This window comes from Equus quagga, chromosome 7 (assembly GCF_021613505.1).
Source record: "Equus quagga isolate Etosha38 chromosome 7, UCLA_HA_Equagga_1.0, whole genome shotgun sequence".
NCBI classification, from domain to species: Eukaryota; Metazoa; Chordata; class Mammalia; order Perissodactyla; family Equidae; genus Equus; species Equus quagga.
The window spans coordinates 39,684,285-39,697,084 of NC_060273.1; the positions used below are offsets into that span (position 1 = coordinate 39,684,285).

A 12,800-nucleotide genomic window follows, 5' to 3' on the forward strand; every position below is an offset into this window, starting at 1 on the left:
CATGAGATATTTTCAAGTGAGAAAGGCAAGATGTAGAAAATTCTGTACATGACAATCCCATTTTTACAGAACTGGCAAAATTTACCCCTTCAGTATGTAGGTATTTGTGTGTGTGTATGTGTGTGCGTGATGCATGGCAGGTTGTTAACATGGGTTGCGGTAGATGACATGTGTGGAAGGGAAGCAAAACAAATCAGAAAAAGGAAAAAGCAGTAGAAGAACAGCTTCCATGGTATGATCCCGTGCGTTTATGTCAGTTCTATTCACTTGTATTCGTGCTTTGCTAAATTAAAAAGAAAGTTATGATTTTAAAAATGACTGGAAAGGAGTGAGTATTTAATGCCCTTTGGTGTAAGGAAATCAAAGGGATTTGGGTTAGGAGTTGGAAAGCGTCCAGGAGTGGGCGACGGGGCGAGAGCCATCCCTGCCCACCTGGGGGAGGAGTGGGCGGCTGGATGGTCTTTGGACCACAGTTGCTCCCTGATCTCAGCGCCTCTTCCTCCTGCTCCCGGAGAAATAATGTTTCCCTGGGGATGAAAAGCATCCCTTTGTGCGGGCTTTAATTGCCGTGTTGTTGTGCCAAGTGAATGAGTGGCAGGCGGGCACAGCAGCTGGGCACAGCCAATGCCAGGCAGCAAAGCCCACTGCCTTAGGACAGCCTGGGCCAGCTGGCCTGGGAGTGCTGCCCGCCTCTGCCCCCCGCTGGGGGCCCTGCACAGGGACAGTGGGGCAGAGGGGTCTTCCGAGAGTGGAGAACCAGAGAGGAGTCATTGGAGGGAGAGAAAGGGGTGGGGCATCTGGGAGGGTCTCAGCCACTCAGAAGCTTATTCATCTCATCCTCCTTTCCCCTCCCCCTCCCTCTTGTTTTTCAGACTGTCAGCATCAATAAGGCCATTAATACGCAGGAAGTGGCTGTAAAGGAAAAACACGCCAGAAATATCCTTTTGCATGTTGCTTGGAAGACCGACCCTGAGAGGGGTCAGATCGTGGGGACTGAGGTCAGGGTGAGGCGTCCTTGCTCAGCTGCAGGAAGGGGAACCCCCACAGGGGCCAGGCCCCTGCAGGCTTTGAGCAGCGTCCGAGACCACAGCCTGTCAGGGTGGAAGTCCCCAAAGGGGATCCGGTCCAGTCCTTTGCTACTTACCGAAGATCTCACTCATCTTCTAGGACTTCAGCTTTTCAGAACTTTGAAGTCCTTTAAGTTGCTACCCTCTGAGATATTTCCTTGGGGCACAGGAGGGATTTTCACCTGTGTCATCAAGGCACTCTAGGCCCTGCAGTCTGCCCATAGGACCACAGGGACCACCCCCTTGGGGACCTGCCATGTCCCCTTTTCTGAGCATGAAAGCAAAACAGATCTGGGCTGCAGTGGTTGGCCTTAAGCCAATGCAGGGGTTCGCCCTAAGTGAGAAGGGAAGGACAGGGACCTCACGGTGGATTAGGGACTGGTGACTTGAAAGTTTGCACTGAGCCCACCACGCCAAGTTGGCAGAGACCCTGAGCGACCACCATCGTGGGTGGAGAGAAGTGAGGCAGCCCTCACTGGTGGGTCCCTGGGATCTGCCTCTGAGGCACAGAGTCCAGGCACAGAGTCCAGGAGCTGGAGGGCTTAATCCCCAAAGGCCGAAGGAGGGGCTGCCAGGGGGGTTGCGCCTTTCTCTCTGTGTGTGCCGGGGCCAGAGCAGGGTGCCCTCCAGGGCAGTGGCAGCTGGGCTCCTGTCTGGGAGGGGCAGCTCCTTCTTTCCTGGGCTCGTCGTGACGGCTGCACCACAGCCAGCCCATTCAGGCTAGAACAGCCGTCTTGAAGCCATCCTACCTTAGCTCCTGGAGGAGACCCTCCAGGTCAGATGCCCAGAACGTGGCAGGCCCTCAGGAAATGTTGCTGCCAGCATGTATTGCTCTTCACCGGAGGGAAAGCAGTTTGGTTGAAATTAGGGCTTTGCTGTGGATGGGGGCTGTAGAACCTCTCCCGGGTACCCCAGAAGGCTGGCCCGACCGTGAGCCTAGGGGACCTTGCCCTTTTATTCCCAGAAAGGTCCCTTACTGCCTTGCGTTTGGTGCCTTTACCATGATTGAAAACAAACCAAAAAAAGCCTGCATTATAAGTGGCCCATTGATTTTCTTGGAGGGAATTACCCAGTTCTGATGCCTGTGTGCTAAGAATACCGACCAGTCTGATGCAAGATATGAAGTAAGAGAGAGACAGTTGTCATGGCCAGTGTGCTCCTCTGGGTGGGGGATTGGCACAGAGAGGACCAGGCCTGCGGCCGCAGCCTCCAAGGAGGCTGCCCTGCGCAGTGGGATGGACCCCGCAGGGAGCTTCCAGAATCCCACCTCTGAAGCTCTCTGGCTCGCTCTGGACCTTGAGTGGACCCAGTGGGGCCTCCGTGCGCCTTAGTTTCCTTGTCTGTCAAAGGAAAGAGTTGGCTGAAGATTTCAGAGGTCTAATATTCCAGCTGTAACGTTCTGTGAGTCTCTCTGATTCACAATTTCTGAGCGATGCATAAACATTGAAAAGATCAACTCCATGCGGTAGGGTTTTTAAAGCCTAGTTAAAGATATCACAAAACTTTTATTCTTTATCAGTTGTTTTAAAGAGCATACCCTCGATAGCAACCGAATAAGCATTTGGAAGTCTGACTTCAGAAATGCCGGTAGAATCACCATTTGTCCCGCTGTCTGATATGAATAGGTCGGCCCCTCCCACCATGGTATCCGCTCCTGGAGAGCTGGGGACTGAGTCTTATTTTTCTTTATATCCCTGAGCATCTTTTGCAGTGCTTGACACTTAGTTGGTGAATAAAAATGCTTATGAAATCAAAGATAGTTGGAAAGGTCTTCTTGCTTCTTTCAAAGTCAGAGTGCTGGGCTGGCTCTGCAGCTGCGCTGGCTTCTGTTTGAGCAGGCTGCTCTCGAGCCAGGTAACCATGGTCAGCCGGGGGCCATCAGCACGGGAGAGGGCGGGGAGCTGCCTGTCTCTCCTCTTGGCTTCCGTCTTGTCCGAGGGGGCTGTGCTTTAGGTAAAACCATAAGTTATTTCAGAAATCACACTAGGACCAAAAGCTGATTTCAGCTTCCAGACCCAGATGTCTGTGTTCAAACCTCCCCCCTCAACATGCAAATTTCATTGTAGGGAAGGATATCCATGTGACCTTCCAGTTCAGAAGCAAAACAAGGTGCGTTCTGTATGAGTCATCTAGTTTCTGACCCGAGACAGGTCTTTCTTTCCTAAGTGGCACCGTGCTTCTTACCTGAGCCTTGATAAAGAAGCCAGAAGTTCTGGAGAAAGAGCTGTCGCTGGGGTTGATGGTGCCCAGTTATGGAGTGTGTGAAGCCTGTTTGAGCAAACAATCAAAAGTGGACATCCTTTACTCCCCGAAAAAGGGCTTGCTCATAATAGAGGTCTGGAGTCCTAACTTAAAGTCACAAGAGGCCAGTGGACATTTATTACGTGCAAACCATGGCAGGCGGTCCCGGGGTGGAGTGGTGTTCGGAATTGGATCTGGGGAGGAAGTGGCCCCAAGATTCCACACAGGGAATTCAAGGTGTTGGGAGGTGAAGGCACCCCTGAACGAGGCCAGGAAGGTTTATAGAAGAGGTGGAGTGTGAGTCATTTTAAGTTTTGAGAAAGGACATTTTAAAGAATGCTGGGCAAGAGCAGAGTGCCTGAATGGAGAGGAGCCAGGTTTGGGGTCCCCAACAGGAGCCAGTGCCCGTGAGGAAGAGCTGAAGAAGGCCTCACTTTTGAATAATGGATAAGAAAGAACTTTGAGAAACTGCATTGTGTTGTTAAAATGTTCGCTGTAATTATTGCCCCAAAGGCCCCATCACACACTGAGCATGCCCAGAGGAAGGGCAGAGTCTGTCTTCCTGGAGCAAAGCCCTCGTTCCAACCAAAGCATCTTCCTGCTAAAGGCGAACCAGGGCCACTGCTGGCCCAGAGCGCTTTTGTGCAAATGAGAAAAAGACATCCCTCTCAAAAGACATTGCTGTCTCTGGGGAAATTGTCTAATAAAATGGATTCTTTTAGTATGAGACACTTTATTGTCATCTGCCCAAAAAATGCCAGGATAAGTGTACAGATCTGTGGTGTCTTAGTTATAAGCAGTGTCCCCTCCTAGGTAGTGCCCTGACCATTGCACAGCCCTCCGCAGTGGCCTGTTGCAGGCTCCATCCCAGGGACTGGCTGCCTTGGTTTTCCATGACCCTCCCTCACCGTGCATACTGGGCACCCACCATGAGAAAGGGGCGCAGACCTTTTGGTCTGTTGTCAACCGGCTGCCCCTCTCTAGCAACGCTGTGCTCTGCTGGAAATTCTGCCATGTGTTCCACAAACTCCTCCGAGATGGACACCCAAACGTGAGTTCCTGGGGCCACAGGAGATGGCCAGTGAGTCAGGGACCCATGTGAGGAAAGTGAGATTGCCTGGGCCACAGAGGCCACTGTCCACTCCCACACTGAGAGTGGCATCTGCCCCCTTCTGGCCTTTTGGTTACCACGTAGAGGAGGGTTTGTCTCCGGTCAGCCTGTCCTCCCCACCATAAGCCCATCTCGTACCATCTTGCATCTCCTCTCCTCCTCTTCTCATAGGCTCTTCTCTTCCCTCTCCAGGTCCTGAAGGACTCTCTGAGATACAAAAATGAACTCAGTGACATGAGCAGGATGTGGGTGAGTGGAGATGCTCCCAGGGGCCACCTGTTCCTCCTTATCCTTCCCCATAGGACACAGGACAAAGACTATGAAATGGAACAGTTATCTCTTTCAGCTTGTTTAGGATTTCTCTCACGAGCATCAGGGAGGGGTCAAGGATACCTCCAAATAGTACCATGATATCCACAGTCTTACTGGGGTCCGTAGAAGCGGTAGGGAAGTTCTAGGGCTTGGGAGCTTCTCCTGCCGATGGACCCTCATGTCACAACACTCTCCAGGCATTGGGATCCCTCAACAGGACGTTGGCACAGTTCTCGCTTTCCCTCCCACTGGTCCCATTGGGGTCACAGTACCTTGAGAACCAGCATTCCTAATTCTTAATGCCAGGGCCTTTTCTCTCCTGTCTAGGGATTCTCAGTGTCTTAGGATGAGGAAGGAGGTAGGTGGCAATATCAGAATCAGTTGAAAAGAGTGTTCAAGGAGTATGTGTATGGACAAGAGGTAATCCGCATTTTGAAGGATCTCCCCAGTCGATTCTGATGTGTCCCTTTGCCCCCACTGGTTGAGAACTACTACTTTAGTCCTTTCTTTCAAATTCTTACCTGTATCTGTGTGCACCCACAAAATGTTAGCCATTATGTAGTCTAGTCTACTATTACAGATGAGAAATACAGGCCCATAAGTCACGAGGCTAGTTAACCTGAAGAAAGCTAAGAGTTGTCCCCAAGTCTCCCAGCTGCATGCTAGAGAGCTTCCTGTTACATCCTGATGACATGGAAGCTTAGGCCTTTGTCCTTTTTGTTAGAATTTGCCTGGTATATCTTTTCCATCCTTTTACTTCCAACTTTTCTATATTCTTATGTCTTAGAAATATCACTTGTAAATAGCATTTAGTTGGATTTTTTTAATTCAAGACAACAGTCGTTATCTTTTAACTGGGCATTTACTCCATTTACGTTTATTATAATGCATGATATGTTTAGATTTGTGTCTTCCATCTTATTTTGTGCAATTTGTCCCATCTGTTCTGTTTCTCTCTCATTTTGTGCCTTCTTTTGGATTGATTGGGTATTTTTTTCTCATTCCGTTTTCCCCTCATTACTAGTTGGGAGATTAAAAAAAAAAAGCTCTTTTTTTATTTTTTAGTTTTTGGTATGTTATCTAATAATTACAAAATGCATGCTCAGTTTATCAAGGTCTAAAATTCCTATCTTTATCTGTTTCCTGTATAGCACAAAGACCCTAATTAATGTATTTTAACTCCATCCACTCCCCTATGTGTTATTGTTGCCATGTGTTTTAATTTTGGTTATGTTTTTCTTTTCAGACCCTGTAAGATATTTTATTTTAATTGTTTTATTCTGTGCTCTTCATTCTTCTTATGTCTCAGACCTGCCATCTGCAATCACTTTCTTTCTGCCCGAATTATTTCCTTTAGAACTTGCTTTAGTGAAAGTCTGCTGGTGGCAAACTGTTTTTACTTGTTAGGAATGTCTTTACTTCATACTCATTCGTGGGAGATATTTTCTCTGACTGTAGAATTCTGAGATGACGGTTGTTTTCTCTCAGCACATGGAAGATGTTATTCAAGATATCCTTCCACCGACTTCTGGCTTCCATCATTTTCGTGAAGTCAGCTGTCAGACTCACCATTGCTCCTTTGCAGCTAATCTGTGTTTTTTTCCTCTGGTCGTTTTTAAGACCTTAATATGTGTCAAGATGTGAATTTATTTTAGGTTCTTTGGACTTCTTATATGTGGGTTAGTACCACTTATGAAAAGGTCTCGTTGTCTCTTCCAATATTGCCTTTGCTCCTCCATTCTGTCTTTTCCTCTGAGACTTGGGTTAGAAGTATGTTAGACTTTCTCACTCTACGCTCCATGTCTTAGCCACTAACTCATTTTTCCTGCCTGTTTATGTGTATCCTGCATCCTGGATAATTTCGTGAGATCTGGCTTTCAGTTCATTTAGTCCCTCTTCAGCTGGGTCTGATCTGTTGTGAAATGTCTCCATAAGGTTTTCAATCTCAGTGTGCATAGTGCCTCCTTAATCTGCGGGGCACACATCCCAAGACCCCCACTGGATGCTTGAAACCACAGATAGTATTGAACCCTGTGTGTACTATTTTTTTTCCTCTATATACATACCTGTGATAAAATTTAATTTACAAATTAGGCACATAAGAGAATAACAAAAATAACTAATAATAAAATAGAACAATTATAACAGTATACAGACATGTGCCCCGTAACAATGTTTCAGTCAATGACAGACTATGTGTACGATGGTGGTCCCATAAGATTATAATGGAGCCCAGGTGTGTAGTAGGCTGTACCGTCTAGGTCTGTGTAAGTGCACTCTGATGTTCACACAATGACAAAATAGCCTAATTACACATTTCTCAGAATGTGTTCCTGCCGTTAAGTGACATATGACTGTACTGTAATAAAAGTTACCATAGATCTTAGCAACTTCAGGATACTATTTTTTTTCCTTGTTAAGTTGCGAACTTTCGTCTTTTCACTTAAAGGAAGCACTTTATGGCTTCTCTTTGGCATATCTGAATTGCCAGCATCACTCTCTTGCTCTTTGGGGCCATTATTAAGTAAAATAAGGGTTACTTGAACACAAGACTACAATAACCGTGAAGCCGATCTGATAACCAAGAAAGTTACTAAGTGACTAATAGGCAAGTAGCATGTACAGTGTGGATATACTAGACGAAAGAAAGATTCACATCCCAGGCGGGACGGAGCGAGACAGCATGAGGTTTCATCGTGCTACTCAGAACAGTGCACAATTTAAAACATATGAATTGTTTATTTCTGGAATTTTCCATTTAATATTTTCAGACCATGGTTGACCGCAAGTGACTGAAACCACGGAAAGCAAAACCATGGATAAGAGGAGACTGCTGTAGTTTTCATTTCTTGGAGTTTTTTTCAAATCTGCTTGGCATTCTCTATAATTTCTTGTGCCCTGCACATATTTTGAAACAGTCTCTTATTTATTTAGACATATTAAACATAGTCATTTCCTATATCACTTTTTATACTTCCATTATCTAAAGCCCTTATTAACTGTTTCTGCCATTGTTGTTTTTGGTGCATTTTGCTCATACTGTGTAGTTTTTTTGTGTGCTTAGTTATTTCTTACTATGAGCTGCTCATTTTCCTTGGAATTTTATTTGTGGGAATTCTTTGAAGTCTGCAATGAAGGCAGGTTCCCCCAGAGAGAATTGGCATTTGCTTCCATTGAGATCACTGTAAATTAAATTCTCAGCTAAAGGTTTTGTGAATTCCAGGCAGGCCCCCTTGAGGACTGGCTCATGGGGCCAGCTCCCAGCAGCAGCTTTTCCTCCCTCTGATCAGAACACTGGCTTGATTTTCTCTGCGGTCCTCAGGGAGGACTGTTTCCGTGGCAGAGTGTGGGCGTACATGATTTCCAACCTACCCTTAGTTCACCTGCACCAAGGAGGCGGTCTTTCTGCTCTTCCACTAGACTCTTCGATTTGGGAGGGCCAGAGCCCTGCCTCCCGTTCACCACCCGGCCCTTGAGGCCCAGAAAACCAACACTCACGTTCACCTGGTGTGGCAAAGCCCTCCCTCCCCCGAACTCCATCACCCCAGCAAACCGTTTACTCTCCTGGTATCTGTGTTTACTCAGTCCCTGGCTTAAGGATTCCTTACTCTCGTTAGCTCATTAATGCCTTCGAAAAGAAGGTTTTAATATTTTACGTGATATTGTTAATAGTTTTCACTGGGACAGTCAACCCAGGTACCTAGGCTGTCTTGTTATTCAAAATGGAATTCATTTAGGGTCTTTCCTCCTCTGTAGTTCTGTCTCTTCCATTTGACTAAGAGTTTCTGAAGTTAGAAACCTTTTTACTTTTTTTTTTAATTAAGGCTTTATTTTTCTTTAGAGCTGTTTTAGGTTCCTATCAAAATTGAGTGGAAAGTGTGGAGATTTCCCATATACCCACTGGCCCACACGTGCATAGCCCTCCCCATTGTCAACATCCCCCACCAGAGCGGTACATTCGTTACAATTGATGGACCTACACTGACACATCATAATCACCCAGAGTCCATAGTTCACATTGCAGCTCACTCTTAGGTTTGTGTATTCTCTGAGTTTGGGCAATATATGATATGTATCCACCATTATAATATCATACAGAATATTTTCTATGACTTAAAAATCCTCTGTGCTCCATCTGTTCATCACTCCCCACTCTCCCAACCCCTGGCAACCGCTGATCTTTTTCCTGTCTCCATAGTTTTTCCTTTTCCAGAATGTTTTATAGTTGGAATCACATAGTCTGTAGCCTTTTCAGATTGGCTTCTTTCACCTAGTGTTATGCATTTAAGGTTCCTCCATGTGTTTTCATGGCTTAATAGCTCATTTCTTTTTAGCACTGAGTAATATTCCATTGTCTGGATGTACCACAGTCTATCTATCCATTCACCTACTGAAAGACATCTTGGTTGCACCAAGTTTTGGCAGTTATGAATAAAGCTGCTACAGACATCCATGTGCAGATTTTTGTTTGGACGGAAGTTTTCAACTGCTTTGGGTAAAAACCAAGGAGTGCAATTGCCAAATTATATAGTAAGAGTATGTTTAGTTTTGTAAGAAACGGCCAAACTATCTTCCAAAGTGGTGGTGCCATTTTGCACTCCCAAGAACAATGTCTGAGAGCCCTGTTGCTCCACATCTTCACCAGCACTTGGTGTTGTCAGGGTTCTAGACTTCGGCCACTCTAATAAGTGTGTAGTGGTATCTCGTTGTTTTCATTTGCAGTTCCCTGGTGATATATGTGGAGCATCTTTTCATAGGCTTTTCATATGCTTATTTGCCGTTTTCTTTGTATATCTTCTTTAGTGAGGTGTCTGTTAAGGTCTTTGGCCCATTTTTAATCGGTTTGTTTGTTTTCTCATTGTTGAGTTTAAGAATACAGTCGTGTTGCTTAATGATGGGGATACGTTCTGAGAAATGCGTCATTGGGCAATTTCATCATTGTGCGAATATCATAGACTGTACTAAAGGGGAACAAAATCTGCCACTCCAAAATGTGTCTCTTTAACATGAGGATTATTTCAGGCTGATTTTTTTTTTTTTTTTTTGAGGAAGATCAGCCCTAAGCTAACATCGCTGTCAATCCTCCTCTTTTTGCTGAGGAAGATTGGTCCTGAGCTAACATCCATGGCCGTCTTCCTCTATTTTATAGGTAGTACACCTGCCACAGCATGGCTTGATAAGTGGTGCGTAGTTCCACACCCAGGATCCAAACTGGTGAACCCCGGGCCACCGAAGCAGAGTGTGTGAACTTAACCGCTACGCCACCAGGCTGGCCCCTAGGCTGGTTATTTTTAAGAAACAAAAGACTGAGAAAGTTTCTCTTGTTACCTCTCCCCTTAACTGCCTAAAAGAATTCAGATAAAAAATCCTGTCTCGGGAAGCCAGCTATCAGCCTAGCATAACATGAACTAGGTGGTAGACAGGGAGGAACCTAGAAGAGCCTGTTTGTTGGGCTCCCGTGTGTTCTTCTGTTTCTGTGGCCAAACACTTGTTTTCCAAACGTTTGCTCCTTTTCACCTACCTGTGCATTGCCTTCCTTCTCTTTGAAGTGCCTGTCTTTCCCCACCCCCAACATCTTCTTTTGTCTTTACCTGAAGATGGTATTTCAGGTGAAAGCTTCAGCCGTTTGGTGAAGTTACTCGGTTTTCCTGGGTTTCTCCTATGTATACGTGTTATTAAAGTTTTGGTTTTTTCCTGTTAATCTGTCTCATGTCAATTTAGTTCTTGTACCAGGCAGAGGAACCTAAAAGGGTAGAAGAGAACTTCTTCCTCCCCTATAATACTGACACAAACCTCGACGGCATAGCCTACTACACACCTAGGGTACATGGTACTAATCTTATGAGCCACCATCGAGTACGCTGCCCATCGTTGACCAAAATCTCATGTGGCACGTGACTATACTTTGTGTATTTTGGATAACAGTCCTTGATCAGATGTGTCTTTTTCAAATATTTTGTCCAAGTCTGTGGCTTATCTTCTCATTTTCTTGACAGTGTCTTTGCAGAACAGAAGTTTTTTAATTTTAATGAAGTCCAACTTATCAATTATTTCTTTCATGGATCATGCCTTTGGTATGGTGTCTAAAAAGTCATCACCATACTCGAGGTCATCTGGGTTTTCTCCTGTGTTGTCTTCTTGAAGTTTTGTAGTTTTGCATTTCACATTTAACTCTATGATTCATTCATCTTTTACTTTTTGATCCTTGTGCATTTTCATGTGACGTATAGTATAGTTTGATGATAAGCATATTTTTGCTTTTTCTACTAATTTTTCTATAATGGACAAGTATAGTATAAAAATTAATAAAATATAATTTGCATAGAAAATTAACATATTATGAAATACTGTCACCTCTGCCGTTGCTATTTCTGAGCTCCTCTGATTATTCACCTTCTTTGGTGCCCTGTGAGGCATGTTTCAGCTGAGTTCCTTTACTCTAGAGGATATATATTCACTAAAAAGGAAACGTGGAAGTCAAGACTCATGTGGGAGCCACAGGTGTTCAGTTTAAGGGTTCCTTGTGCCCCCATTTCCCTCCTCCTTTGTATAAAACTGGGATTGCCAGCATCGCTCTGCTCGTCCTGGATTCTTCCCAGGCTCCCAGGACATGACAGCTTGGGCGGCCTCCATGGGAGGCTTACTCTTCAGCTAGGATTGGTCGCATTCAAATCCCCATCCCACGTGTGTTCTGTAGATGCTCTTAGTCTGTTGGAGTCCATCTGGAGGAGGTGTTTCCTCCCCAGTGCTTAGGTAGACAGACAGAAGGAAGGAGAGAGCCCATAGCCAGACTGATTACTAAGGATGGGAGACTTACAGTTCGTAGATAAGAAGCCTTGTCCAGAATTTATCCAAAGGAACTCCTCATGTTTGCACAGAAGATCATACTATAAGAATGTTCATTGACGTATAGTTTATGATAGAAAAAGTAGCCTACAAATAAACAGTAGGGAGTCAGTTTGGTAGATGACAGTATGTACTGGGCAGTCACTACAAATAATGATACAGAAGAAAGTTTAAGATAGAAAAATTTGCATTATATTAAGTAAAAAACAATGAATTCCATTTTCTATTTTAAAACGAAGGTGGAGCACAGAGGATTTTTAGGGCAGTGAAACTACTCTGTGTGATACTGTAATGGTAGATACATGTCATTATACACCTGTCAAAAGCCATAGATTGTACGACACCAGAGCGAACCACATGTAAACTTGACTTTGGATGGTAATCACGTGTCAGTGTGTGTTCATCAGTTCTAACAAACGTGCCAGATGTTGACAGTGGGGGAGGTCGTGAGGGCTGGGGGAGGGCGTATATGGGAGCTGTCTGTACTTTCTGCTCAATTTTGCTGTGAACCTAAAACAGCTCTAGAAAATAAAGTCTATTTGAATTGAAAAAAACAGAATAAAATAACATTTTATACCCTAAAATGTTAGCCATGATTCTATCTGGTGGTTAGATTAAGGATGATTTGTTTGTCTATGTACTTTTCTATATTTTCCAAATTTTCAACAATGGACATTTGTGATTTCCGTAATCAGAAAAAAAATACATTCTTTAAAAAAAGAAGTCCTCGCTGTACATCTTTCAACTTGAAGGTCCTTGGTGTTGACCCCTCCTTTCTTTCTGCTTCCTGGAAGGGCCATCTGAGTGAGGGGTATGGACAGCTTTGCAGCATCTACCTCAAACTGCTGAGAACGAAGATGGAGTACCACACCAAAGTGAGTCTGCCAGCGACCCCGCGGCCGCCGCCAGCTCCTCCTCCTCAGCCCCTGCCCGTCTGTGGGCTTAATTGTCAGGTCTTTCTGGGAATAAGATAGCCTGGGTTCCTCAGGGAGTCTTTGCACCACATCCCAGCTGTGTGAGGGGAACGCATTTTATCAGGCAACCACAGTTGGGCCCCGGGGTGTGACGAGGGAATGGCATTTGGGCCCATGTCTCTGCACCTTTCGTTCCCGATTTTGCAAATAGAGGAACCCTATGCACTAGGTTGCCTTACGAAAATGTTTTAGAAGCCCTGCCTTTACTGTTAATAAAAACAATTCCTTCCATTTATATAGTGAGTTTCC

At 45.0% G+C, this 12,800-nt stretch overlaps 1 protein-coding gene across 5 annotated transcripts in view; it reads left to right on the forward strand.

Moving 5' to 3' along the window:
• Positions 1–12,800, forward strand: part of HIP1 (huntingtin interacting protein 1) — a 148,613-nt gene that overhangs the window by 92,257 nt on the left and 43,556 nt on the right. For 2 of the 5 annotated variants that reach the window (XM_046666319.1, XM_046666321.1), the window contains exons 2-5: positions 873–936; positions 4,217–4,359; positions 4,612–4,668; positions 12,372–12,452. In XM_046666319.1, the coding sequence (XP_046522275.1) occupies positions 873–936; positions 4,217–4,359; positions 4,612–4,668; positions 12,372–12,452 (345 nt within the window). Of the gene's footprint in view, positions 1–872; positions 1,005–3,133; positions 3,177–4,216; positions 4,360–4,611; positions 4,669–12,371; positions 12,453–12,800 lie in introns of those variants that run through there. The other 3 variants (XM_046666322.1, XM_046666320.1, XM_046666323.1) reach the window with 3 other exon arrangements.